General features: G+C 40.5%; 2 protein-coding genes and 5 non-coding genes across 9 annotated transcripts in view; 6 read left to right on the top strand and 1 right to left on the bottom strand.

Moving 5' to 3' along the window:
* LOC145435071 (microfibril-associated glycoprotein 4-like) overlaps positions 1 to 1,468 on the top strand; it is a 489,059-nt gene extending 487,591 nt beyond the window's left edge. Inside the window, exon 8 of the mRNA XM_080312356.1 lies at positions 16 to 1,468. Coding sequence (XP_080168482.1) covers positions 16 to 310 — 295 coding nt within the window. The 3' untranslated portion in view covers positions 311 to 1,468. The remainder of the gene's footprint in view (positions 1 to 15) is intronic.
* A 3,865-nt stretch (positions 1,469 to 5,333) lies between these two features.
* On the top strand, positions 5,334 to 5,406 carry Trnar-ucg (transfer RNA arginine (anticodon UCG)). Its single transcript has one exon. It is a non-coding gene; the product is annotated as a tRNA-Arg (tRNA).
* Positions 5,407 to 5,898: 492 nt separating this feature from the next.
* On the top strand, positions 5,899 to 5,971 carry Trnar-acg (transfer RNA arginine (anticodon ACG)). Its single transcript has one exon. It is a non-coding gene; the product is annotated as a tRNA-Arg (tRNA).
* Positions 5,972 to 16,520: 10,549 nt separating this feature from the next.
* Trnar-ucg (transfer RNA arginine (anticodon UCG)) lies at positions 16,521 to 16,599 on the top strand. Its single transcript has one exon. It is a non-coding gene; the product is annotated as a tRNA-Arg (tRNA).
* A 723-nt stretch (positions 16,600 to 17,322) lies between these two features.
* Trnar-ucg (transfer RNA arginine (anticodon UCG)) lies at positions 17,323 to 17,395 on the top strand. The gene has a single exon. It is a non-coding gene; the product is annotated as a tRNA-Arg (tRNA).
* Positions 17,396 to 21,256: 3,861 nt separating this feature from the next.
* Trnar-acg (transfer RNA arginine (anticodon ACG)) lies at positions 21,257 to 21,329 on the top strand. Its single transcript has one exon. It is a non-coding gene; the product is annotated as a tRNA-Arg (tRNA).
* A 1,241-nt stretch (positions 21,330 to 22,570) lies between these two features.
* Positions 22,571 to 27,276, bottom strand: LOC145446926 (uncharacterized). 3 transcript variants are annotated; one of them, XM_080325303.1, is made up of 9 exons: positions 27,179 to 27,276; positions 26,270 to 26,756; positions 26,067 to 26,201; positions 25,911 to 26,004; positions 25,488 to 25,548; positions 25,242 to 25,378; positions 24,567 to 24,627; positions 24,298 to 24,434; positions 22,571 to 22,862 (listed from the first exon to the last, which is right to left on the bottom strand). In XM_080325303.1, exons 2-9 carry the CDS (start codon positions 26,571 to 26,573, stop codon positions 22,772 to 22,774), a joined length of 1,020 nt encoding a protein of 339 aa, XP_080181429.1. In that variant the 5' UTR covers positions 26,574 to 26,756; positions 27,179 to 27,276; the 3' UTR covers positions 22,571 to 22,771. The 3 variants fall into 3 exon arrangements, with proteins under 3 accessions (XP_080181429.1, XP_080181438.1, XP_080181447.1); XM_080325312.1 differs by lacking the exon at positions 27,179 to 27,276 and adding an exon at positions 27,030 to 27,162; XM_080325321.1 differs by lacking the exon at positions 27,179 to 27,276 and having other exon boundaries at positions 22,571 to 22,881; positions 26,270 to 26,861.
* Positions 27,277 to 27,538: the final 262 nt, after the last annotated feature.

Below are 27,538 nucleotides of genomic sequence, written 5' to 3' on the forward strand. Positions count from 1 at the left end.
ATTGTTAATATTCAGCAATTTCCAAATCGGGCCGGGATCCGACAAGTACAGACTGACCGTATCCGGATACTCCGGGAATGCATCCGGCGCTGGTCTCGCATATTACAACAATCAACAATTCTCAACGAAAGACGCAGATCACGATAGTCGGTCGTCACTGAATTGCGCTATTAACCGCGAAGGAGCCTGGTGGTATAACAGCTGCGCCTGGAGCAATCTGAATGGACATTTCAGCAAAACAGGCGACAAGGGATTTTGGTGGGGGTCCAACTCCAACCTCTTGCGGTTCTCGGAGATGAAGATTTGCTAAAGATTATGAACATACGGGGTGCCTGAAATCGACATTTCTGGATGACTGTCATTCTCATTCGTAGTATTCGAGAGATGCGTGACAATATTTTTGGACTCGTCTGTCGCGATTCTATCGAAATGACGTCACACATATCTGTTAGCATCGTTGAGATCAAGCCATTTGTTCTCCTCGATAATAAACACGAGTGCTTTTACAGCATTGAAGCATATAAACATTTCACAAATTAATGTAGATTTAGATTACGAGCATTCCGCTTTAGTCACACTATGTGACACAAAATTTATCCATGAGGTAAAACTATTATATTCTGATTTATTGTGGCCTAAATCATACAAAGTGAGCATTAAAAAAGATAAAATTTTCGTTCTATTTGGGATTAATATTTTTATTAATTATTAAAATCATGTTCAGGTACTTATAGCAACGAAGGACTTTTGCACCACAAGTTAACTAATTTCATCGATGAATTTAGCAAATTATTCTAAGATATTCACAATATTAAGCTAATTTTCAATATTTACGAGTATATTCGGTTGTAGTAAAACGGTTGTATTGAATGGAGTATACGGATATTCCTCTTTCGCGAATATCGCTTCTGACAACTTCTAAACTCGGTTTATACTTTCAGGTATATGGTAGGTCGAATGCTATACTCCTGTAGGAGAGGGACATGAGGTATAGATCCTTCGCTACACTAGGTCAATGCTTTTCAACCTTTCTGAGCATCACCTGCAGTTTTGTTGTATAAAAATTTTAGTCGCGTAAACCAACCGAAAATTGTTATAAAAAAATGAAGAAACCTAATAATATTTTTTTCAGATGTGCAACAAGTAGGCTACTGCTGGTTTAGGCAATCAAGTGTCTCATTAAAAAGACAACTATTTTTCTTTGTTTTGATTTCGACTATAGCGCACTAAAACCATTTTCGACCGAATAAGTTGTTGGGTCTTGTACATGAACGCGTAGTGCTTGGATTACCAGGTCTTTATAAAAACCATCTAGTACTCCTATCCAAAAGATAGCGTATTTTCCGAGAGTGAAAAATGCTTGCTTACAGAGATTGTTTTAACAATATGACAAAAAGGCTCCAGTTCGTCGAAGGGGTGCAAAACCCGCATGTTTGTATTGTACCATATACTATACCCTGATGTTTGAATACTTTACCAAATTAGTCAGAGTTGAGCCGAACATGTGCACTGCGTTCGGAAAAGTCTGCACGTAGTATCTATCGATTGATACGAGTCCGTATATTGAGAAGTTTCCGAAGTATTTAAATTAAGAGGCCATTTTGTGAAATCACATTAATTATTTCATTAGAACAGAAATCCGCTGTCGCGACAGACCAGCCGTCGAGTATATAGCTGAAAGATGCCGTGTGCGTTACATCATTTGTTGATACACACGATTTGCGCAGACACGTTCGGTTCTCTTAGACCAGAGGTCTCAAACTCAAATGTGCTCGCGGGCCATTTTCTAGTTTTTGATGACGCCGCGGGCCGCAGCATCAATAATAGGGATATTCAATGTATAACTTCCAAGTAGGCCTTATTTGACGGGAACTTACAGACAGGCATTCCACAAACATCGATGAAATTTAATTTACGATTGCATTATTCACGCTTGACACGGAAGAATCACAGTTTCAAATATTTGAATAAAATTGTTTTTGTGCCGGGCATAATTTTTTTAATTATTGAGTTAGAGGTCCTTTGACGTGCCACAATTTTATGTTGAATATTTTAAAATCTACTGAAGATTGATCTGATATCAGACATTTGAGCATGGTAGCTTAATCCCGGTTTTGATAAAGTCGTGATAAGTGTAGGCTATTGTTATTGTCATTGCCAACTTCAAATTAAATCAGCGTTCGATTTTGCCTTCGATTATTATTCGAACATATCAATAACAACTTAAAAATAATCATTATTGAGCCATAGTAATAGCATTGCTTCTTAATCTTTTTAGCGATCGTACCCCTTGTGCTTCCAATGAGATTTCTCGTAGCCCCTGTCAATTTTCAACATAATTTCTGATGGTACCTATATTAAAATCAGAAAGCGCATTCACATAAAATCGCCCGTGGCGCGAATGCTATTTTCCAGTTGAATTAAATTGGCCAATAACATATTCCACAGCATATAGGCCTAATCCCACAATTCATCTCGCACACCCTGATGTGGTGCTTCGTACCCCGATTGGGGTCTACGGACCCTAGTTAAGAACCCCTGGAATAGAAATGTTCAATCGTCGAATAATTCATTGGTGTTACAGCTGTAGAGCGTACTACTACCCTACTCGCCACCGATAATGACATCGATAAGGAGAACAAACAACACCTAGTATGTAACCACCCAGTATGTAACCAACTATACGTCACGAATCATCAACGGATCATGTTTTATCGTCATGAACTAGAAATGTGACGTAATAGCCGATCTTCTACCACATGGTAGCTTTTAAAAGTGATGTGATAGTGAAGTTTGTTGAGATGTCAGTGATTTTCATAGTATTTTTATGGTGAAATGTAAGTTCTCATACCTATAAAAGATATATCGCACTTGAATATATTGTTGAATACTTGAAATTCCCAAATGTCGTCGCGGGCCGCACAAAATGCTCTCGCGGGCCGCGTGTTTGAGACCTCTGTCTTAGACCATTATGCTGAGAAACATATTCCTCAGTTTTCAAGATAATCGGTAATTTCGTTCTAACGATCTAACTGGTTATATCAAAGGACAAATTACAGAGATCAAGAATAGAATTTTAAAATGTTACGTATTTACTGGAAAATAGTTCTGTGGTAGTGATTGACCCCGTACCGACTGCATGACTTGATTCGTGCGGGTGTCAGTAATATATAACATCGGCTTTAACACAGCTGACCCGGACCCCAGTTGATAACCACTGCTGTATGGAGTATATAGATGCAACCGTAAAAGCGGCGGTGAATGGCAAAAGGTTGGGCCCCCTAGGCCGATATGAGAGAGCTCGATGCGAAGTCAGTACCATAGAAAATCCTTTGAACTTTGTCACATGCGATTTCAAGAAGGACAGCAAGATAACCTCTTGGTTTCAGTGTTGTCATCAATCGCCTAGTCTACATCTATCGGGTTGCTACTATTTCCCTCGAAACCGTAGATGCATAGCGATTCTCGGTTGCCACGGATAAACGTAAGAAAATACCATTCGCAGCCAGCTTTCTTGGTATAAGGCAGTGGTTTTTAAACTGTTTAAACCGCGATCCAAATGCATTTTTGTTATGTTATACTGCTACGCTAGAGCAGTTGTACGCAATGCACGAAGCTCCATGAAACATGTCTAACGTACGCGATTTCAAATTGAGGTGCATTATTTTTTCTCTCTGGGTAGCATTTGTAGGCCTACTACTGTGTACTCAGATTGCAAGACGGAATTATTCGGCGCCGACCATTTGGACGACCTAACATATCAATATCGAAGGTTTCTGCCAACCAGGACGGTCATTTTAGATTGTATCGCCACCGAACTTTTTGGCACCGCACTTTGCCCAGCCATATGTTGGTCAAAACGACATGTCTTCATACGTCCCGGTGTGGAAGGGCTGGCCTCAAGATAGCTGTGCCTCATTTTGCCGCGCCCACTCGTTGCACACCCCTAAACTAAAGCGGTCTCCGACAGTACACCAACGGTCTTTGACGGTATTTTTATGAGCAACCAATGTCGCGCAAATCTTATCATGAATCAAACCAATTTGTGTATTACAAATGTCGGGGCAATTTCACGATCATGCCATATAGTAGTATTGATTTTTCTATGTGGCTCTCTTATTGGCTAACTTACCCAACACTGTGACCTTGGATATTTATACGGTACAGACTACCCACAGGATATCGCGCGAAGCGGGAAAAAAGTCGTTGGAAGAAATTCAAGAAATAATATATATACATACAGGATAGCTCTGATGCCATCGGGACCCAACATTATACACCCGTCGCGACCCATGTTTGAGTTGCGAACCATACTTCAAGAACCCCTGGTATAAGGTATGCCAATATACTCCATGAGTGGCTCAGATAGCTATTTTTACCTGCTGTGAGAATGTATCCTCTTAAAGTATGGTTATCATCATGTTGCTCGGTTGTTTTGTGGCTGCGACTAGACCTGGTTTCGAGCTATTTGTGACGAGAAATCGTTGCGCTCTTCTGATCAAGTAATGTACATTTATTGTCCGTATGTCCTGATGAATTTTCTACCAGATGTGGTCTGTCTTCTCAGTAACGAAATATCATTACTTTGTTCGGAGTACACAAGTAGGTATTTGATATCTGCAATGTAACGTACGTTTAGTCGTTGCCTAGTCAACGACCGTACGTTATAATTGGATTGGATATTTGGCTATATAAGTTTGGCTCGTCGGGAAGCTTGCCAACTCGGTCGCAACCCTCCCTTGCTCGTGATCACTTCCTGCCTATCAAGATCTACCCTTGAGACCCTGTCAATATAAACCACTGGTTTATAGATAGGAAAGTAATTTAATGGCTAACTAAAGTTCACGCCAATTTAAGGTACAGTCGCAACAGGTTAACAACAGTCAACTCCCTAGGCTAATCTAATATCTAAATACAATACCAATGCGATGAAGTGAATCAGCATAACAATGTCAAATTACAACCTATTCTCCCTAATTCCTAGTTCAAATAACTACAAATCACTCAATGAGTCACATGAATAAGCAAACGACTGGAAGGAAAATGCCTCTGAAACCACGAGGGCAAAGTCGTCACAATGGGCGCCAGTGAGCGTGATGGCTCATGTACAAAACAGACCATTTCTCGTGTTACATGCACCACGTACTCAAGTGGTTATGTTTTTAGACTATACTCAACCCTTAACGGGCTCTATGCAAGACAAAATACTTCTTGAAATTAGAAAGTGGTTTTGGTGTGGATTTGCATCACTTTCATGTATGAACTTGTCATACCAACTGGATTTAACATGGTCGTCATTCATCCATGCTCACAGATCCATGTGCCTCCAGCGCGGCCTCGTGGCCTAATGAATAAGGCGTTTGACTTCGAATCAGAAGATTGAGGGTTCGAGTCCCTTCGGGGTCACACTTTTAGTTTATACAAAATATACACGAACCTCACTGTCTTATCTTTCAGAAACACGTAGAGTCTCCCACGAACACCCGTCCAGCACACCCATTCAAACTTTGAAGTTCAGAAGTTCTGGTTTACACCTGTATGATCACGTGGCATAATGTATAAGTCTTCGAAGTGAGGATTGCAGCCCTTTCGGGTTCATCATTGAAAGTTTAACTCGAAAACACATGGCTATGTTCATCATCCTCGCAAGCATATCACGAAGTTCGAACTCGTGAAATAGCTTGGGATACGTAGAGCCACGCACAGGCGCACCTACACAATTGTATCTGTTCTGACAGTAAAGTTCGGCGATCATATATGATAAATACTCGTGATAACTTTTCCATGTAATCGTATTTCGGTTAATACGACATTTTGCAGGAATGGTCATCAAAATCCTGATCGCATATCAATATAGGCTACTGAACTGCTATCCCGCAAAGTCCTTGCTCAACGCGCGGCCTCGTGGCCCAATGGACAAGGCGTCTGACTACGAATCAGAAGATTGAGGGTTCGAGTCCCTTCGAGGTCATATTCTTTAGTTTCTCCTCCAACTGCGTACAGGCCTCAATTTGTTATTTGAAACAGCAGGTCAGAAATTTCGGACCCACAATGCGGGTTTGATAAGGTAGCTTTACTACTTTATACGGCTATGCAATCAATTCTAAAGACAAAAGTTGTCGGTTCTGATACGCACCGTGCGGCCTAAATGAACAACGCGTCCGACGTCCAGTCGAGAGGTTGCGAGTTTGAGTTCCTTCGGGTCAAACTCTTCAGTTTCTATCCGAAAAGCGCTATCCGCAATCATCCTTCGCAACCGGGTTACAAATTCAGGCGACCCAAGGCTGGGGTACTGAGCTTCGCGCATATATACAAAAATTACATGCTTTTTATTATAACCATAATCAATCGCTATCTTTGAAAAATAGGTCACAAATGTCGGGCTTTCAGTATAGGTTGGGTAAAATAACTTCACGCACTACCGCACTGAATCCTTTGGTAGATATCTGGAATATAGTGGGCAAAACCAATAACACACCAATGATGTGACGTGACTAGGGTTGCATTTATAACAAAAATCAATTTAAAACAAACATGTTTAAAACTAGGCCCTGTTCGAAACATTTTTTTTTAAGCCATGACGCCACTTATATTCAATTATGACGTCATAGTGTATTGACATTGGCAACTGAAAGTATGGGCCAAATAAAGCTCCCTTGACGAAATATCTACGTACTATAGCTGATGAACCGGCGATTTTGATGGTTCCAATCATCCCAAATCGTATACGCCGGCTATATCGGGTGATAATCGTCCCTAGGCTCATACAACATGTTTTTTGGAAAGGATTTATACAATTATGGCATAATTTTACAACTTAAAAAAATTCTTTGAAGGCTTCTGCTTAAAACGTGTTTTAAAGAAAGTGTTTTAAACAACCATTTGTTGTAAATGCAACCCTAGACGTGACATATATGATGAATAGGCGATGCAAAATTTTGTCAAAATTGTAGCGTTAGGTCAAAAAATTTCCAAATTGTTTACGAAGTCAAAATTATTCCAGGACATCAATATAACCATAGAACCTCTATAACGGTCATCAATGCTGTATGGTTCTGACTAATCTATGAAATTCGAAATTTGGATGACAATGAGAAGACAGTGATACAAAACCAGCCAAGAGTTTGTTAAGACGTTGTTATGCTCGGAGGGTTCAACATCGTTGCCTGCTTGAGGATCGAACTCTTGAATTGTGCAATTTTTAATCGCTCAAGCTTGGCCAAGATGATGAATTGCGCAATTTCCAATCGTATTAACTTGAGAAACAGGTCTTCTTGCTGTTTGTAGCGCGACTCCCGTTGGGCAAGCATGATCTCAGTCCTCACTATTGAGTCTTCCATTCTCATTGACTTTTCCGTAATCCTGGCTACTTTGCTGGATACCTTCTCGTGGCGAATAGGCGTGCTCGAGCCAACCGGCGGTTTACTAAGTTGCGGCAAGTCTGTAAAACATGGAGATTAGTTGGTGAGCCTGATCTAATATCCGTGCTTATGATGGGTGGGAGGGAAAAGAGTATACACACTCGAATCATCGGCGACCAGACCATGTACATTCATATTGGCTATGTTGGTTCGAGTAAGGCAATAATTTGTTCAAGGCAGCAGCACTATACGAAAGATTTAGACATATCAAATGGTCCTGATTGTATACTACTATATAGTGTATTGCTTCCAGCTGTGCTAAGTAAGTGTGTAAAAACAACCAGAGTCAGAATTGGACGGTTGGAAGATATACTTAAGTAAGTAAGTAGTTGTGAAATGCCGCCATAAATATGCTCTCATGGTCATGGTGGAAAGCTGAAAACTGAGCAATGTGGAGGATGCGGAGAGATGGATTCGTGCTGCTGCATCCCAGGAGGATCTAATTTTACAAGAATTCGACCAAATCAGAGGATGCAAAAGATACTTTTGCTACGGAACACGGTTTTTAACTTTTAACCCCAGCAACTCATTTCAGAAAATGTCATGGAATGGCGCCCTCCCTCGTATTACAGTATTAGCCCATAGTTAGGCGAAGAGCAAGATGGAGAAGTGCATGTGTTGTTAGATTGCGATACATATCGTACCCAACGTTTTGCTGGAACATTTAGTGTCATGAAAACATGTCGTATGGGCGACAATGCGGTTTGAAAGGCACCACGCCACCCGCTACATAAATTTTATTGACCGCCATTTTTGTGAAACAAAACTGTCATTCCATATCTATTTCGTTCGAAGCGCGACGAAAATTTTGGACTGCATTTATTAAATTCTTGTTGGTACTCGATTATTTGGTAATTCTTCTATTATAATACCGCAATATTGTACGATACAACGAATCTGAAAGTATGGAACTCTGGAGCGTTTTATGCGAGCAGTGCCGATTACTGCAATGGTACAGTGTTTTAATGCGTTTTCCGCCGTCACGCATGACCATGAAACGAACAATTGAACGGGAAATTGATTTTCCGCTTAATTCGGACGAAGTGGTTTTGTTTTCCTAATTCGGCCAAATGTGAACGGCACCAAAGCTTCCGAATTAAGCGGATTCGACTTTATATTCAACTCGCCAGGGACTGAACTGTTATCGACATCAGGTGTGTTGTCGTATGCATTCCTGCAATAAAAATAAAAGAAGATTAAACGAGCAATTTTGACGCATTTGTCTAATCACGATGCCATTAAACTCTGCTGGCACCGTAAATGTTGTTCACGGGAAATGAGCTTAAACACGTTTTGTCGATAAGTAGCCACTATATGGACTGTGCATTTCCTATACTTCCAAATGAGTTGGACACTATTCAATACGTCTACGACAGCAAACCTCAGGCGAAATTAAAAACATCGTTGTGAAATTGGTGACGCACGGGATATTGTGAACTTTGTTTGATTTCAATACACAAAGAGCATAATCTATTGGGACCTTTTGTACACGCTGAAATACCTGTTCATTCTGTCAAAGCTTCCAGTTTCAACGTTGTCTTCATCTGCATCCGCCAGACTACTACTGTTTCCATCCAAACTGTAGATGTATAGCGAGTCTTCGGTCACTGCGGCTAAAAATAGAAATGTAAACAATTTGGAGCCAGCTATCTTGGTCAACTATGTCAATTCATTCACTGTATCATGCTTATGGCAACCTATTTTAATCGCTGGAGAAGGTCTCGCAATGTCGGGGTGGTCATGATTTTCTTCGGTTGTTTCGTAGCTGCGACACGATTTGGTTTCGAGGAAATTGACTCGGGTCGAGTCGAATCACCTGAAAATTGCGACTCTTTCGAGTAATGGCTAGAGTCATCACAGCCCTGTTCACTTATCCGTCTCACATGATGAGTTACACACACCACAAGTAGGCAATAACGAAATTCTATAGTATTTTTACGGAGTACTTCTGTAGGTTTTGCGTCATGATGTGGATATGCATTCAGACGACTTGCACTTCTATGCTAAACAGATTTTTAGGCTATGCTAAGAAGATTTTTAAGCAAAACTACTTACTTTTTGGACTTTGTAAATGAGAAAGTTTTAGGGTATGTTTTCATCACTACTCAGTAAAATTGTCCTACCAACTCGAAAAGGCCCCTCTATCACGGTAACATAATTTCTTTTCTAAGATTACGTATATTTTTAGTGTAATTGAACATTTTGAGTTAGTCGGGAGGAGAATACGGCAGTCGTGAAGATGTGCCCGGTAATTGGTAATGCGACGGTCGACCAAAATTATTTACTACAATCCTTGGAATTAATTTCGGGAAATTACACTTCTCCCTAAACTTGAGAAAAAATTTACGATGATAAATCTTCTTGAGTACCAACGATAACTAATTTGACCACCACGTTGAACACACACACACAGACCCACACAAATGTAACGAAGCCTTATCTAGTCGAAAGCCCCGCTAATTGGCTGTGCCTGGATGTATGCAGAAATTTCAGATTGCATATATGAGGCATCGCAATGTCGCGAAAATCAACCACATTTCTAATCAACTACATAGCGACAGAGAACGAAAATTACCTTCAGAGCTGTCAATCAGCGTACTTTCCATTCTAAACAGGGTCCGGCGACATTTATAACTAATATCCATAGCCGACTGAATATTTGTCAATTCTCTATTATAACCTTGATAGCAGACGACGGACAAGTTGGTAAATAGCACACCAAATATATATTTTATTCGCAGCGTTGCCTCTATCCTTCTACAGATCGGCGAAACGAATATCGATCGACTTACAACGATCCTAACTGGCTAAAACGAGATGCCCAATGATATTTCAAGATTACACTACCAAACGTGCTGCGATTCTCTGCGACTCCTAAGCGCGTGTTGGAGGCTATATCGTCCGTAAGTCTATTAGGTTTGTTTGGGGCCACTGAACTCCTCGCAAATGAAATCTTCAGGAATACCTCGCTATACATATAGGCCGACTCCCAACCAAAGCGTCAAGATTTCTCTCAGTTATTGAGTGCTGACGCAGCAGGGTGTCCGGAAGCCGTCGGGAGTAATTAGCCGCACTGTAATGCAAATATTGATTGCATTGAGACTGAGACTTGTAATCAGACTATACGCATATATTTCATTGTTTGAAGAGGGAGGTTTCCTATGTTGGAGATGATAGCAGAATGAGAGTAACTCCATACAGCGATCAACAACCATCACTGGATTATTCAAAGATATCGCATGTGAAATAGTTTATTTCGGCCTACGGCAGAACTGGACATTGCGCGGCCTGCAACGTGATACTTGCGGCCCGCGGAAAGTTCTTTGGAATTGAGACCACACAGTTCAATTATTAGTGTTAATGTGTGGACCAAAACTAAGGCAGTATAAACTGAACTGGACATGCGCTTACTTTGAAGTCTAGTTTATTATGTACCATTATTTATTATTACATAACCTACGTACGTCGTATGAGTAATACATGTTCAAACTGTAATGTCATATGTTTCCAAATCCCAAGTCGTAAGATAATGCCATTAGTAGACATGATTAGCGGTCATCCCCACCTCGCTCATAAACGATGTTATGTCAAGCAATGAGCAGTGCGACTGATGGCGACATTTACACTGAATTTGGAGTGTTCACGTAATATTTGATTACTGAAGACAGCCGTGAACCAGTCTTTTAATTGTATGATGAGTACCGACCGGGTCTCTGTGTTTAGGGAATATAATTCGAGTCAGCATTATGTGAAAAATCATGCCGCGAAATACATACATTCGGCTAATGTGGAGACCTGCATGCGAAGCTAGCAAAACAGCGGTGCTATCTTATCAAGCCAGACAAAGCTCGGGACGCAGCCTAATATTAGCAGGTCCAGTTATCAGCATGCGTTAACATTTTAACAATGTAAATTCACTGACTTCAATATAGATATAAAACTGCACGTCTGTCCCGCCACCGTATCTTCTGCTTCACATTTGGCCCGTCTTGGAGAAGAGATTGTGTATTTTCACCCGTGTACCACCCCTGATAAACGGGTGTGAATGTACAACCATGGCACACGAAACGAAAACCTACCTTAGACTTATACCGCGGTATAAATCAAGCACATCATTTTAATCCAAATTATTCATGCACGTAGGAACGTAGAATTTACAACCACGATATAACTCTGAGTTAGGCTCTGTTTGTCACGATGACAATTCATTTCGATCACTTTTAATGCAGGAAAACCGGCTACGTGCAATCCCGCACCTATGATGTTGGACTGGCCCTCTCTTCGCGACGGTTATTCGTAATTTCATGCCGGTGACGTCATATTTTGTGATACGATTGTTGACATACGATGTTCTTCACAATTCTCTACTTAGTTGCTGACGATTACCCCTGACGAGTGTCATCTGAAAATATTCGGGTTCAGTTCAATATGAATATACTACTCAATTGTATAGTGAAGTTCTGTACCTCCAAGAAGCTCTTCAAAGAGTTTTGACATCTATAGAAAATTGCTACTTCTACTTGTAATTGGGTTTAAACTCACGGTGCTATACTTCTACTTCCACTTGAGCAGCAACGCTCACTTTGACCGCATGAATTCTGTATCTACCGCGTATACCATCAACCCTTTCGAAAATATCTATCCAATGTTAATAAAGCTACCTAGCCGCAAATACTCACAGGCGCTGTGTTCTTATATTTGTTTTATATCAGAAGTTACACCTTCAAGATATCCGCTTAGTCGAAGGCAGTCAATAGTTTGATGTGATCCGCGGTCAAAATTAGTTATGCGCCATTGATCTAAGTCGCGGCAATTGTCACATTTTGAGGTGTTATTACTCAATAAAATAAAACCCAACGTGGGGGTCTTGTCTGCGTAACTCCTCTTGTGATACAATTGAGCCGACATAGCATTGTTCTGGTTCAAACTTACCCCATTTTACGTAGGGTTGCATTTAAAACAAAAATCAATTTAAAACAAGCATGTTTAAAACCAGGACCTTATTTAAAATATGCTTTTTTATTAGTCATGGCGTCACGAACTTTAATTGTGACGCCACTGTGGATTGACATGGACAATTGAAAATATAGGCGAAAAATGGCTCCTTCGACGAAAAGGGCTTCCGACCACTGTCATAAACAGACCAAAAATATCTTTAACCAGGACTGCATCGTTATGTAGCACATTTACGGTCGGCGGTCCTCATCATCAGAACACCCATTCCGTACCAATGATCTATATCTACGTGCTAAAACTGTTCTACCGACGACGATTTCGGTTCCAGTCAACCCGCATCGTATACGGCAGTGGACAGGAACCTATGGCTCGCCAGCCATATATGCAGGGTTGCCATCGACATGGACTCAAAAATAAGGACAGTTGAAAAATTAGATCACAATTAAACATACGTTTTTGTACATACTTTGCATTTATACGAGCCGTGATAAATCACATTCCATACTTTGCACCAGAAATGATCTGCTCCAGCAACTCCTCGTTCACAAAAACTTCATAGATCTCGCAACACCTCAGTTCTGGGATTACCCTTATTTGTAGCAAGATTTCAATTTATTTCAATTAAAAATTTCATCATTTTAATACACCACAAGACTGCGATACAATGAAAGATAGGAAGGTCTTGAAACGACTTGGAATAGTCTCTGAAATCAGACACCCACCTTGGCTTACGCGACTTAGAATGGGAGCCATGCACAGTTGCACACTGAATTACAAATTAACGAAGATAATATAAAAGGACAGGTGACAAAGAAGGTAACATGTGTCGTGCAATACAATCACTCACTGCCCTACCTCCCAGTTCCTTTCATTTATGATGTCATGAAAGCTTTGCGCATAAGCATAATTTTACAATATTATGAAACAACAGATACCAGAGGAAAACGATCGTAGTTCTATAGTTGTTGAAAATAAGACAAAATAAGGACGCAAGTCAAAAATAAGGACATTTCTTAGAAATAAGGACATTTGAGTTTTCTAAGACGCGGCCCTTCAAAATAAGGACAAATCTGAGAAATAAGGACGGTATGGCAACCCTGCATGTATGGCAACCCTGCATATATGGCTCTTTTGGGTACAAGATATGGCTCTTTGTCAAATATTTATTTTTGTACTTAATCGATCAATATTGCAGCGACTTGTTGGTAAATTTTCATCACGGCTGGAATAATTATTCTCGTGACAGTATAAACATGTCTTTGAGAGATAAAAACAATAATGCCGCCGTCATGTTTAGGGGCTTAGTCCCCCTCTTTTCAAAATCATAAAATTTAAGTTACTGTCACGCCGGCGGTCAATACCACTCGCGAATTCTATGCACTCGACTCGAAATCTTGAATTGTGCGACACGTTGATTAATCAAAGAGGATAGCAGACATGGTGACGCCCATTTCAGAACGCAGTTTTGTCTTTGTCTTTTGTCCCATTGTCTTCCTGATCTACGGCGCGAAATGAACTGCCGCGGACGTGACATACACAATTACAAACAACGCCATAGCTATCCACGTTCTTGATTAGTAAGTAGCTCTGTGGTATCGGCGATAAAATGTATGCGTGCAGCGCAACCTTGACAATTGAGAAGTCGATAAGTATTTAAATTTTCGGAATCAGGATGACAGTTACATTCGATTAATATCAGTTATAATAAATTGTAAGCTACTTACGATGAATTGCGTTATCAATGGTGAGACTTGGCGCGTCTGTGCCTTACCGCTCATTCGAGCTTTATTTTCTTACAATGCATACCCGTTTTTACAGAAAAAATGTGACGCACACGAGGAATCCCATTTAGTGAGTTCGAATTACTGCTACCATGACGTGTAGAACTTTCAATTGTGACGTAACAGTTGATTAGCAGGTATGTCTCTTTGGGAGTTGAGATGGAAAAAATAGGGCCAATATGGCTCTTCGGACAAAAAAGGTTCCCGACCACTGGTATACGTCGACTATTTTGGCTGCAAATCGTCCGTAAGCTCATACTGCATGTTTTTCGGACGTATCTACATAATTTTTTTCAGGGCATTTGCTTAAAACACTGTTTAAAACATGTTTTAAACAAAGTGTTTTAAATGCAACCTTACCCCATTGTATGGTATTGATGAGTAGCTGCGCTGGATAGGCAGAGATAAGATAGGTTGATGAGTCGTTATGATTATCTCTCCATGTGTGTGTGACAGTGTTATCAGTTTCGAAAGCCTGTACCTATCAGATGATATCCGCTCCTCGCTATCGCGCTTCCTCCGTATCACCAAGTCTGAAAGTCTCTTGTATTCGTTCCATGATCTATTGTGATAAACTGGTGCTGTGGAAAACTGCAGACAGGGGATATGAAGACTTTGATCTGATCACAAGAATCATGCCGACATTGACCGTCCTACAAATTGTCCAGGGGCAAGTCTATATTGCAATGTTGTGAATCTATTTGCGAAGTAACGATAAACCTCTAATGAAACATGAGTAGTCGAAGTCGCCGTTTGATGTCAGTATGCGGATCCTGGATCGTCAAAATTTCCAAATCGGTTGGTTACTAAATTCAATACGTCCACTACTGCAAACCTCAGTCGAAATTATAAAAATCGTTGCTAAAGTCACAATTGAAAAAAATCGATGCGAAATTGCATGGAAACACACGAGATAATGCGAGCTTTGTCATATTTAATTTCGAGGATTGAAGAAAATAATCTCTACCATAACTATGCTTTTTTTGTCCACGCTGAAATACCGATTAATTCTGCAAAAGCTTCCAGTTTCAGCTGGGGATCTAATTTAAATCGGGCTGATATAAATCAGTGCGATTTTATTCAGGTTTTTACCCTTGATTTTCGATTTCAATTCCACCGGGCTAATTTTATTGATTATTTTGCTGCTGGTTTTTCTGGAGATGTGGGAATGTGGTTTCTTATTGAACTACCAAGTGTATTTTACATTGTACATACATCAGAAATAGTTTTTCGAATCCAGAAACCACTCCAGAGATCATTAATGATAGTCGTGATATCCTAGTCAGCCAGCGTTATTGATGATTCCGACTTGACTCAATATTTGGGCTGATCGAAATCGAGTACCCGAGGGATTCGATTCTAAATCGATTATTAGGCTTCGAATCAAGTATTCGAGTATCAAACATTATTGACATATGACATCACAACTGTATACTTAACATGAAAAATTCAAGCATATATAGTCCTATATTGTACACTTTATGCGACCGCAAATATAATGACAGTTTTACACGCTTACTTGGACTCGGACTTGACTTTGTTGTGAATTGAAAATGACTCAACTTGAGTTAAGTCGACACGGTAAAAGTGAGATTGATTTTAACTCGAAACCTTGTGACCTGGTTACACAACTGCCCCAGCGCTACTCAACAAATTTCGAAACGGATTATTGGCAGTGAGGTTGAACATTTTCAACTACGGAAATGGTGACTCCCAGCCGCGCGTTATTGAGTTGATGCGATGCGCTGCATTACCTTGATTGCAGAGATGAGCGGATTTGAAATTTCCATATCCTGATCAAATCGAAATCCGAAGCTTCAAATCCTAATCCTAATCCTAATCTGATTCAAACGTAGAATTCATATCAAAAGCCTGCGTCTTATGCCTATAATTCTGTAGAAATAAATAAAACGCTAAATGCGTGTAAATCCTAATCCTAATCGTATCCAGAAATTTGTATATTCCAATCCTAATCGTAATCCCATTCAAAATTAGAATTCCACTAAAAAAGCCTACGTCTTACGCCAATAATTCAATAGAAAGAAATAACACGCGAAATGAGTGCCAAAGTACATGAAGTAACTTTGGTAGGACATAAAACTTTGTCGCCCTTCGCCACAGGACATCAATCTCCCCGAAAATCTGTAAATCCAATCCTAATCCTAATCCAGTGAAGAAAAATCCCAGATCGTATTCCAATCTAAATCCGTCAACATTTCACAAACCCGAGTTTCCCAAATGCTAATCCTAATCCATGCTCAATGCTCATCTCTGTTTGATTGACATGATGGTCGTCATTCATCCCATGCTCGCGATTTGAATTAATGATTTCTGACGTCAAAGGTCCAAGTATCCTCAGCGCGGCCTCGTGGCCTAATGGATAAGGCGTCTGACTTCGAATCAGAAGGTTGGGGGTTCGAGTCCCTTCGCCTTCGGGGTCACACTTTTTAGTTTAACCAGAATAAACACGAGCCTGGATGCGTTATCATTCAGAAACATACCATCAATGTTGAGTGCTGGTTAAGTTACGTTACGTTACTGTCACGCAAGTAGAGCCTCCTACAAACATCCGTCTAGCAAACCAATTCGAACGTTAGTTGAGGAGTTCTGGTTTACACCTATACGCCTGTAGGTTTACGTGGCATATTGTATAAGTCATCGAAGTGAGGATTGCAGTCCTTTCGGGTTCATCATTGAAAGTTTAACCCGAAAACACTTGGCTGTGTTCATCATACTCGTAAGCATGTCACGAAGTTCGAGCTCGTGAAATAGCTTGGGATACGCAGAGCCACTCGCACCTACGCAACTGTATCTTGTCTGACAGTAAAGTTCGGCGATCATATATCATAAATAATCGTGATAACTTTTCCATGTAATCCTATTTCAGTTAATACAGAGGTTCTCAACCTTTTTTGACATGCGCCCCCCTTGGCGATGGTCAAAAATTTTGACATGCGCCCCCTTGACCCCCCCCCCCGCACTTATCGTCATGTCAAAAAGAGCACATGGTATATTAGTATATTAGCATAGTATACATGTGGTATATCTTACGTCAAGTTTGAATCCGCATTCCAGGTGTTGAGTGGTTTACATTTCTGACAAATTCCCCCAAACTTGTTTGAAAATAACAAAAAAAACATCAAAGGTCCGAGTATCTTCAGCGCGGCCTCGTGGCCTAATGGATAAGGCGTCTGACTTCGAATCAGAAGATTGAGGGTTCGAGTCCCTTCGGGGTCAAACTTTTAGTTTAAACGAAATAAACACGAACGTCAATGCGTCATCTTTCAAAAACCGACCATAAATGTTGAGTGGCGATTAAGTTTCTGTAACTTCACGCACGTAGAGTGTCCCACAATCATACGCCCAGCACACCAATTCAAACGTTAAAGTTCAGAAGTTTTGATTTACACCTGTAGGCAGGGCATGGTATGGTATGGAATGGAATGGGAATCTTCCATACTCCATTCCCGCCCAATCTTTCCATACCATACTTGACAATTTTCCATTCTTCCGTACCATATTTGATACTTTCTACATACTTTCGCAACTTGCTTAACCTCTTAAGTGATATTCCATTTTTGATAAGTGGAAATGTTGCGGCGTGTTCATTCTAATTATTTTGTATGAGATTTTCCATTTAAACAGCCCTGATCCACCAATGATATCCCAGTTTCTTCACATCATATGTCGTCAGCAATGTATGTTGCCTAATCATCTAAAACGGAACGTATAATATATAGGCCAGGGGTCACCAACACGCGGCCCGCGAGGTCGTATTTTCCGGCCCGCGACCGGATTTGGAAAAATTTCGGAAGAACGCTGAGTGAAGCATTTTGAAATGCTGAAATTGATATTTTTGTTGTTGTTCAAAGTAAGCCATTCTACTGTGCTCAATATCACTATTCCTCTTTAGCTGATACGGCTTCGACATGGTAATATCATTTCACGGAGGAAGAATTTTCTGGTATGAATGGGCAAATTGCCTTGAAGTGCAATGGTCCACCACTGCCAAGACCTACACCCTTGAAAAACGGCTTCGGGCTCTCCAAAAGACCATGCTTTACGAGGAGATAGTTTTCCAGCAAGTAGACTACCGTGTCTAGCTAACCCCAATATCGATTCTTTAATCCAGGGGTTGCCAATCTGCGACAGTGAAAGGAAAATTATGCGGCTGTCGACACCTAATTCAATTAGGATGTGTTGGCGGCCGTCAATATGCAAATTGAATTTACGAATTGACTCTCGACAAATCTGATGGGAGGTCAAGAAATAACTGCATGCAACAGAGGGTGACCCAACCAAAGATGCAGCACAGCATCAAGTTAACTTAAGTTAACTTCATTAAGTTTTCGAAAACAACCCTTGCATCAACTCTACCGGTGAATTTAATCACATTGGCTGAAAAGGGATAATTATTTTAAACTGATATATGAAACTATACTAACATTTAATGACGAAATTCACTCATGAACCTGAAAAATTTTTCGCGCTTCGCGTGACTACAGGTCGGGTCAATGTGACTCTTTTTATTATGACGATTTCGGTGCGCTCAGTTAGCCGATATGCGTAAATGTATTAGTCCTGAGTGTACCGGCGATGGACATGGACAGTCTAACGTGGGTATTTGCCATTTGGCCCCGGTTAGTTCATTACGACTATGCACCAGAATGCGGCCGCAGGCTATATGAGTAATTGAAATGCGGCCGTGAATATCAAATAGGTTGGCTACCCCCTGTTTTAGCTGCGCTACAGAGTTTTGTCAGGTATCGTGAACAGCTCATAGTTCAAAATATAATGAAATGGATGATCTTCATATTCTTTGTTGGGTTTGTGTTTGTTCAATAAAATATTATTTCTTTTGTGGTGACTATGCCCGTCGCCCATGTTAGAGAGCACATCATTGTAATAACGTAGAGCTATCAGACGTGGTTGTTAAACTGCGTAGCCTACTTTAATCTCGATATTGATGTCATACGGCCCGCGGCCTCTAGGAATTTTGAAAAGTGGCCCGCGACCGCGCCCGCGACCGCATTTTGAGTTGGTGACCCCTGATATAGGCCTACACACGGGATTATTTGGAAATCACAACATAATCTCGTGACATGTAAATCTCGTGTGGTAATGGACTGCTAGCACCCTAGCAGTACAGCATCTACAAAATCACATAAACCAAAGTTATTGAGAAATTAGAAGATTGGTTCCCAACCCTTTTTCTTTATTCCCCACAACCTGAAATCGATATTTCCACTCTTCAAAATTGGTCCCTCCAAAAAAATTTAGTAAGACTTTGTTTTGTAAAGACTTGCTAATTGTGAAAGTTAAAACCCCCAGAATTGAACAGCACGCAATGAAATGAATGAGCAGTGAACTGGTAACCGTAAACGCAATGTCGCGCCTCCGTCAGATGTATATGCCCGTCGACAGAAAAACAAGAAGGGTTTGACATATTTCCAAATGTAGCGAGGTAGCATCAATTTATCTGTGTAAATGCCAAACAATGCATGGACCAGATAAACTTCCTGCTGTTAGATATAAGCCGCCATAAGCTACACTTTCGTACGCTATATTCATAACTCGAAACGAAATATGTCATTTCATCTGTATCGAGTCCGGCTATGCTATCAATTAGCGAGTCCGCGATCTCACTGAATACATATTCACCTACATATGAACTTTTATTATAACAAATCAGATGATTTCAATCACACCAATTCGCAAACGACTGAATAACAACTTATATGCGGGAGATCGCGTGCCGCTGTTCAGTCGATTCTCGCTAATTGAGGCACTGATAATAGATTGTTGAATTGCAAATGAGCTAATAGGCCTGAATATTAGAGATACGATCGGCATTTCATACAGACGTTTAATAAACGAGGTTAATATTGAGATTTTTCAAGAGTGAGTCTATACCCGACCGGAAACCCCTGAATTACCCACCAGTTCGAAACCACTGCATTAGAATATATCTTGGAATATAAATTTACATCAGTACAATGATTTTGGTACAGCGGATCACATGTCCATTTTCCCGCCATCCTGTGGGCCACACATTAGATTCATCAGCCAGGATCAGGGTGTCTATTCTTTTATCAGAGATAACCACATTTCATGAAGTTTAATGCGTGTTGAAGGCCGGTATATCGTAACGTCGCTCCAAGACAAGCTGCATATTTTTGAATTACAATGATGGCTATGTCAAATAGATATTGCGTTATGATAAACCTACTAAAGTGCAGAAAATTATTTCCAAGTTCAACAAATTGATATAAATATTCACGTAACTTAAAACTCCCTTGGTAGTTTACAGAGTGGAAGTTACGATAAGAGAAATTCTAGTTGTAACGCTACAGTGGTCGAATATCGTTCGTTTTTATGATATTTAGATTTTATTTTATTTGAATATTCATTATTAATATTATTTCCCTTCATATGCGCGTAGCGCTACTTTGTTGTCTTCAAATAGAGGTCGACCGGGATGGGTGAGTGATAAATCGCAATTTGACATATGAACATATACAGTGGGAGATTTTCTGAGATATGCAATAAATTTAACAAATCGAAATTGGGGTCATTGTCACGATTCTGGCACAACGGTCAAAGTATGCAAAAGGTATGGAAGTATATGGGAAAAACATTCCATACCACACTTGGGAACTTTCCATACCATATCATGCTTGCACTCTTCCATATTTCATACCGAGATTTCGTTCCATACCATACCATACTTCCATACCATAGCATACCACGCCTTGCCTGTAGGGTCGGGTGGCATAATGTATAAGTCTTCGAAGTGAGGATTGCACTCCTTTTGGGTTCATCATTGACAGTTTAACCCGAAAACACACGGCAATGTTCATCATACCCGCAAGCATGTCATGAAGTTAGAGCTCATTAAATGGCTTGGGATACGCGCACGCGTCACGCGCACCTACGCAATTGTGTCTGATATGACAGTAAAGTTAGGCAATCATATATCAGAAATAATCATGTGATCGTATTCCGGTTAATACGTCATTTTTCCGTAATGGTCATCAAAATCCTAATCGCAATTGATTACACTGAAAACCTATTCGCACAAGTCCTTGTTCAACGCGCGGCCTCGTGGCCCAATGGATAAGGCGTCTGACTACGAATCAGAAGATTGAGGGTTCGAGTCCCTTCGAGGTCATGGTTTTAGTTTTCCCTGTAACTGCGTACAAGCATCAATTTGTTATTTCAAACAGCAGGTCTCAAATTTCGGACCCACAATGCGGGTTGGACTAGGTAGCTTCACTCCTTTATACGGCAATGCAATCAATTCTGAAGACAAACGTTTTAGGTTCTGATACGCACCGCGAGACCTAAATGAACAACGCGTCCGACGTCCAGTACAGAGGTAGCGAGTTTGAGTTCCTTCCGGTCAAATTCTTTAGTTTCTATCCAAAAAGCGCTATCTACAATCATCATCATTGGTTTATTAGCAATTTTTATCAGTTCCATACACCACAAAAATGCAATGCGATGAAAAAACAGTAAGATGTCGTGCGACTTGGAGTAGTCTATGGAATCGGACACCCACCTTGGCCTAGGCGATGTAAAGAGGAGGCATGCATACATACTGAATGAAAAGTAAAGAAGATAGTATAGAAAAAGAAAGCGACAAGACATAGGGCGGCGTGTCATGGGAAGCGAGATCGATAGGCCAGTCGTGGTCCGGTAATCTTGAGGATGTACTGTATTTATCTATAGTAATAATTGCTGGTATTTCGACTTGACTATGGACATGCTCGTCGACTGTCGGATGGCCGGCATATGTTCCACACATCAGGTCCGGCATATTTGATAGATGATCTTTTCGGTCGACCATATGATATTTGGACGACGTGGACGCGCGTGTTATGCTCCACGTACTGCAATATCCTAACTGAAGCAAGTCTGCGTGGGCAACGGACATTGGTTTTTATATCAACAAGCGCATGATGAAAAATTGCGATGTAAACAACATTGTGAGAATGAAGCATCACGGTGTGTCACCAGCCGTGTACTTTACACACAACTTCATATTTAGTTAAAATAAAGTTTTTTCATGTAAAAATTTGTCCGATTTTTTGAGTTTAAAAAGTTAGTTCGGGCCTAACTACTTCGTAATGACATACAGTTCCAAACCGAAATGAAGATAAGTAGTAGAATTCTACGATTTTGTCGGAAAACATCTAATTTACATACGTGAGGTAAAAACTAAGATTGTTTGTGTAAAAAACGTCTAAAATTTTGATTTTTTAGGTCAAAATCTTTCGACTTTTAAGTCAAAAAACTAGCCCTACCAATTAAACTCCGAGTTGAGTAATAATTCGAAGATATCAGATCCTGGTTCGATCCGGAACTCGAAACCGTGATAAAACTGTGCCGCATATACGTGATCAAAATATCCACGGTGGGTACTATGTTTATTCAAATCCATATTGACATATAACAGGAAAAAATTACATAAATGGTTTCAAACTGCATGCATGTAGTAAACGAAAGGCCGCATTTCCCAGAATGCATATAGTTAAAATATCTCGTCACCGAGCTAGAGGGATGTAGAGTTTCGAGGTTTCCTCATTTCGAATCTTCTTTAATCCTTATTCATCAGTCATCGTTATCGAAGATGTCATCTGGAGGTAGTAGGGGAATCGGTTGTCGGGGGTCGAATCCGTACTTCCTGCTAAGTGCGTCCCCGCTAGAAGAAAGTGGCAAATCTAAACATTGAGTTCTTGGTACAGAGCAAACCCATTGAAATGAAATTGCTTCATGGATTGCGGATAAACTACGAACAAACAGGAATATCAGTACAAGGAGAGAAAGACTTATCTATATCGTTGCAGTGGTATCAAAGTTGCTTATGTCCAGTTTTAAAACTTGAAAAATATCAAGTTTTTGAGATTTTTTCAATTTTTTTCGGTCAAATCTTGGCCATTGTTATGTCTGTCTCATTGTTTCAAAGTTAGTCGGGGCCATTATATGGCTGAAAGAAGATTGAAACTTCACGTTAAGTTAATTTTTAATTTTCTCAAAATGTGTAAAATGGACATAAGTTACTTTGATATACGACGCAGTGGCTATGAATAAGCTCTCGCAATATTACGACTCTCGACTAGCCAAAGCCGTGATAATACAACTTTGAACAACGCCAATATGCGACGATCTGTTGCAGTGTTGGAATCAAGTCACTACCTTACCTTCGAGTCACGAATCATCTCGAGTCATTGCACATTTTAACTCGAGTCAAGACCAGTCAATCGATTTTTGCAGACGACTCGAGTCAAGTCGAGTCAAGTCAAGTCAATTCACGAGTCAAGTCTCAATTCAAGTCAGGTTCCTTTTTGCAGTAGGAGGCATAATTAATTAAGTCAGTGCGTTTTTATAACTGTTTTAAAGTTGCCATTTATTTTGAATAGAGGGACGAATATAGAGTCAAATAAACATGCAAAAGGCCGCCGTATCGCTGACGCATATGTAGCTAGATATATAGCTTCAGTCTATAGTTACCAGCGTAAATAGAGAATACATTAACGTGAAATCTCAGAAAATGGAAACGAATTTAATGATGCAGTGCACTAACCACCTACACATCCCTGAGATACAAGTTATGCCTGCACCGATGGTCGACGAGTAATATAGCCTTATAAGCTATATTAAAATTCGATTCAGATCACACGAGATGTTTGTTTCAGGAGGGTAACAACCACAATGAGCAATTGAGCATTCTATAGAACAGAGATAGATACTTTGCCATTAGATTACTTTACTAGTTTACGCCAACATAAGCCGTGAGCTCCGATCACTTCATTTGTGGTCTATTTATTTGTGATAGAACAAAGGAGACTCAGTAAAACGCACAATTATCGAGTGATTGCTCACTGTCACAGGTCACAACAGCTTATCGCGAACAATCAGAATATATGCGAGATCAGCCATTTTAATCGACACTTTTACTTGACGACTTGAAATTGACTCGTATATTTTTCTCTTAGTCACACGTCAATCCATCTTTCAGAAACGCAAAGTCAAGTCATTTTTGCAAAGTGTCTCGAGTGAAGTCATATAAAAAAGTAACCGGAGTCATCCCAACATTAACCTGTTGACTGTAAGTTGATGTTGCAATAGTTACTAACTTGATTGTTTTAGGTCCTGATACTTGTGTAAACGGAGTGTTGGTATGTCCGTTCGATGGTATCACTTTCCCCAACATTCCTGTTGATTTTACTTCAGTTCTGAGCTCTGTTGACCTTTGGGATCTACGCTTTTCCTTCTAAAATACAAAAATGGCAATGCATTTCAGTGCATTGCAGTGAAGAGGCAGTATTTAGTAATGATAAATGCAGATATTCTCGAGCACTGATACAATCGCGAATTAAAAATATTGGTAACCTTCAAGTCTTACCATAACTTTAGCAGAGTGCCGACTGCTGGAGGTCCCATTGTGAAAGCCATTGGCTTGAAGCCTGGAAATAATTTAACGTTGAAAATCTTGATCAATGAGTCGCTGGTGCACCATAGGGTTGAAGGAAGGGTTTTGATGTCCCCATTCGCAATTTTACCATGACTCAACTACCAGGAGTAATTCGGTTGAAAATCGGAAATCTAGATTGAACTATAGCTGTACCCTATAATGTCATATGACCTATGGAGATATTACATAGGTTTGGATTCGAGGCGACGGTTTCTACGCTTTTTCATTTGGCGTGTACTGCAGAAGGTTGGAGTATATAAGTCACGTAATTCTCCTGATTGAAGTAGTCGACGATCAAAACAATCATAGGATCAAAGGCAAAGTAAAACTATATTACCACGGATATTCAATATATAAGCATAGGACATATTAATAATAAAAGGTGGCCGATGAATCGTTTGTCAATTTCACAAGTAATCACTGAGATCAACGGGATCCGAAGCAATGGACTTATAAGTGATAACGGGGTGTTATATTTACTGTAAATTCGTAGCGGGTGCCTGGTCCACGCCTCCAGCATGTCACTGATTAGAAGACCGCGCCGTCATTAGGGAACTCTGAGAACGTGATGTCGCATGTCTCTGACAGTTACGAAATTTGACATACGGGAGTGTCTGGAATCCTGTTGCTTGTATAGAAGGCGCAGTGACGTGTGTGTTCGTTGGTATCGCTTTTGACATCATTCCATTCACTTTTAATTCATCCTTGCGCGCTATAGGCACTTGAGGTCGAGACGTTTTCTTCTGAAATACATAGAAAGGAAATTTCAGTACAGAAGCACTATACAATGTCGCAATCCATATTGACGGTAGCTGAGAGGATTTTCCATTGAAATCGGCGGATTAGACTTACCTGAAATTTAGCAGTTGGCTGACCGGAGGCGTTCATATCGAAGATATATCCGCCCAGAATTCTGAAGAAGATTTTCAACGCTAAGCAATATTGGTTACGAATGTACCGCTGCTACATATCGTTCACTTATTGAATCCACAAGGAATATCCTCGGCAAAGCAGAGTACAGACTGTATGATAGATGTTCAACGCCAAAAGCTTTCAAGATCGAGAGGAGAATATGTTGTGCACATTTTCATATTTTCAAAAAGTTAAACTTCAAAACAATTTTGAGTATATTTTATAATTTTGGAAACTTTTTACGGCAGTCATCTTCCAAGTATATTCACGGGCCAATGTCACTCGCCGGTTATACTCTCGTAAGATATTAAACTATAGATATACATCTCCATGCTTGCTTTCGGTTAACATAGGTTTACAAACTTTTGGTCGGGAGATCTTCGCAATCGCTGACGATGTTCCTGAGCTTCTGACTCGAAGAGCTCCGAAAAATCGTATATTCTTCGTTTTTTCTCACCTTGATGTAAGTTGAGCGACTTAGGTAAATACATACGCCAAATAAGAGGGATAATATCCTACTTGGTGGTTTGGTGCTGGCTGGATTTGAAGCTGATGTCCTGGCCGCTTCCTGTCTTACTTTTTCGACTTTATCCGTGGCTTCAGCAGCGGGATTCCGCCAACCGTTGACATGATTGGTCTGATGTCTCTCTTCATCTGACGCATCAAATGAAAACGAAATTAGTTTGCGTGTGCTTCGCTATGAATATATCTTAACACCATACCTGGATCTCTGTGCCGTTTTACTGAATACGATTTGGAAGACTTCAGCTTCTTCAATGTCGAAGCGAAATTCGCTTCAGGTCCAATGGGTTCTTTGGGCTCTTTTGAACTCGACTTTTTCAACGGCGAATTCATTCGAATCTGCTCCCGGTACGAGCGGCTTGCTGAAAGTACTCCGTTTTGTGCTGGTGCTGTTGTCGCGCGATGTTGGGATGGCGTGGCTTTTGTGTGATTTTCAACTCGCAAGTCAGCTTTCTTCTGAACGGCGGGAATAGTTAATTGTGACTTTACTTGAGCTGTTGTCATGCGATGTTGAAATGAGACGGTCAACTCGGAGGTCAGCTTCCTTCTGGACGGCAGGAATGGTTGATTTTGACTTCTCTGGTGCTGTTTTCATGCGATGTTGGGATGCAGCGGCTTCCCCGTGATTTATCGCTTGGAAGTCAGCTTTCTTCTGAACGTCGGGAATGGTTGATTGTGACTTTGATACTGAATGGTACGAATAACAAAGGTTAGATTTCACAACGTCCGCTGGCACCTCATTATCTTTGTATCGCTAATTGTTGTCTGCAGTAATTCGGAATCTTATCAACGAAAGCAACCTATTTACCACTATTGATAAGTGCACGCCTCGTACATACATAGGGGATAAGATAACGCTGTCTGGGCGGTCTATAGCCGTCTACAGTGCCTTACACAATATACACACACGAGTCTATAGACACTCTGTCACTTGTCCCTTGACAATTGTTTAGCACATACATTTCAGATGAAATCAGGAAAACGCATCACCCAGACAGTTCAGTTTAGCTGATGTAACGAAACAAACTTCCATAATGCACCAACCACAATTTACAGCTATAAATGTATAAGCAGAAAGCGCCGAGGATGCGTCAATAAAGGTAACTTACCATCCACGAACTGGTCCTTCTTTTTTCCTGCAATTGTGTCATCTTCGTCCTTTGTTGGTATTGAGCGACAGTGAGGGTTTTTGATTGGTCGATTCCTGTTCTGTTTCAGGAATGATTGATTGATTACACGGATAATTCACGGAACCACATCACACACGAACGTACTTGGAGCCGATTGCAGCAATCACGTCCGGAGACTGTTTTGGAACGGGTCGGTTCGCCTCGACTGCACGGGGATTCGTTTTGGGACGACCCGAAGTCTGAACTAGATCTGGACCTTTCGTGGCGCACGGTTTCAAACGGCTCGGCGTATCTTTCGGTGGTGTGTCTCCCTGCAATATCATAAATGTATAATTATGG

The sequence above is a fragment of the Botryllus schlosseri genome, chromosome 1, assembly GCF_051294905.1.
Source record: "Botryllus schlosseri isolate E-star chromosome 1, Bs_hap1, whole genome shotgun sequence".
Lineage (NCBI taxonomy): Eukaryota > Metazoa > Chordata > Ascidiacea > Stolidobranchia > Styelidae > Botryllus > Botryllus schlosseri.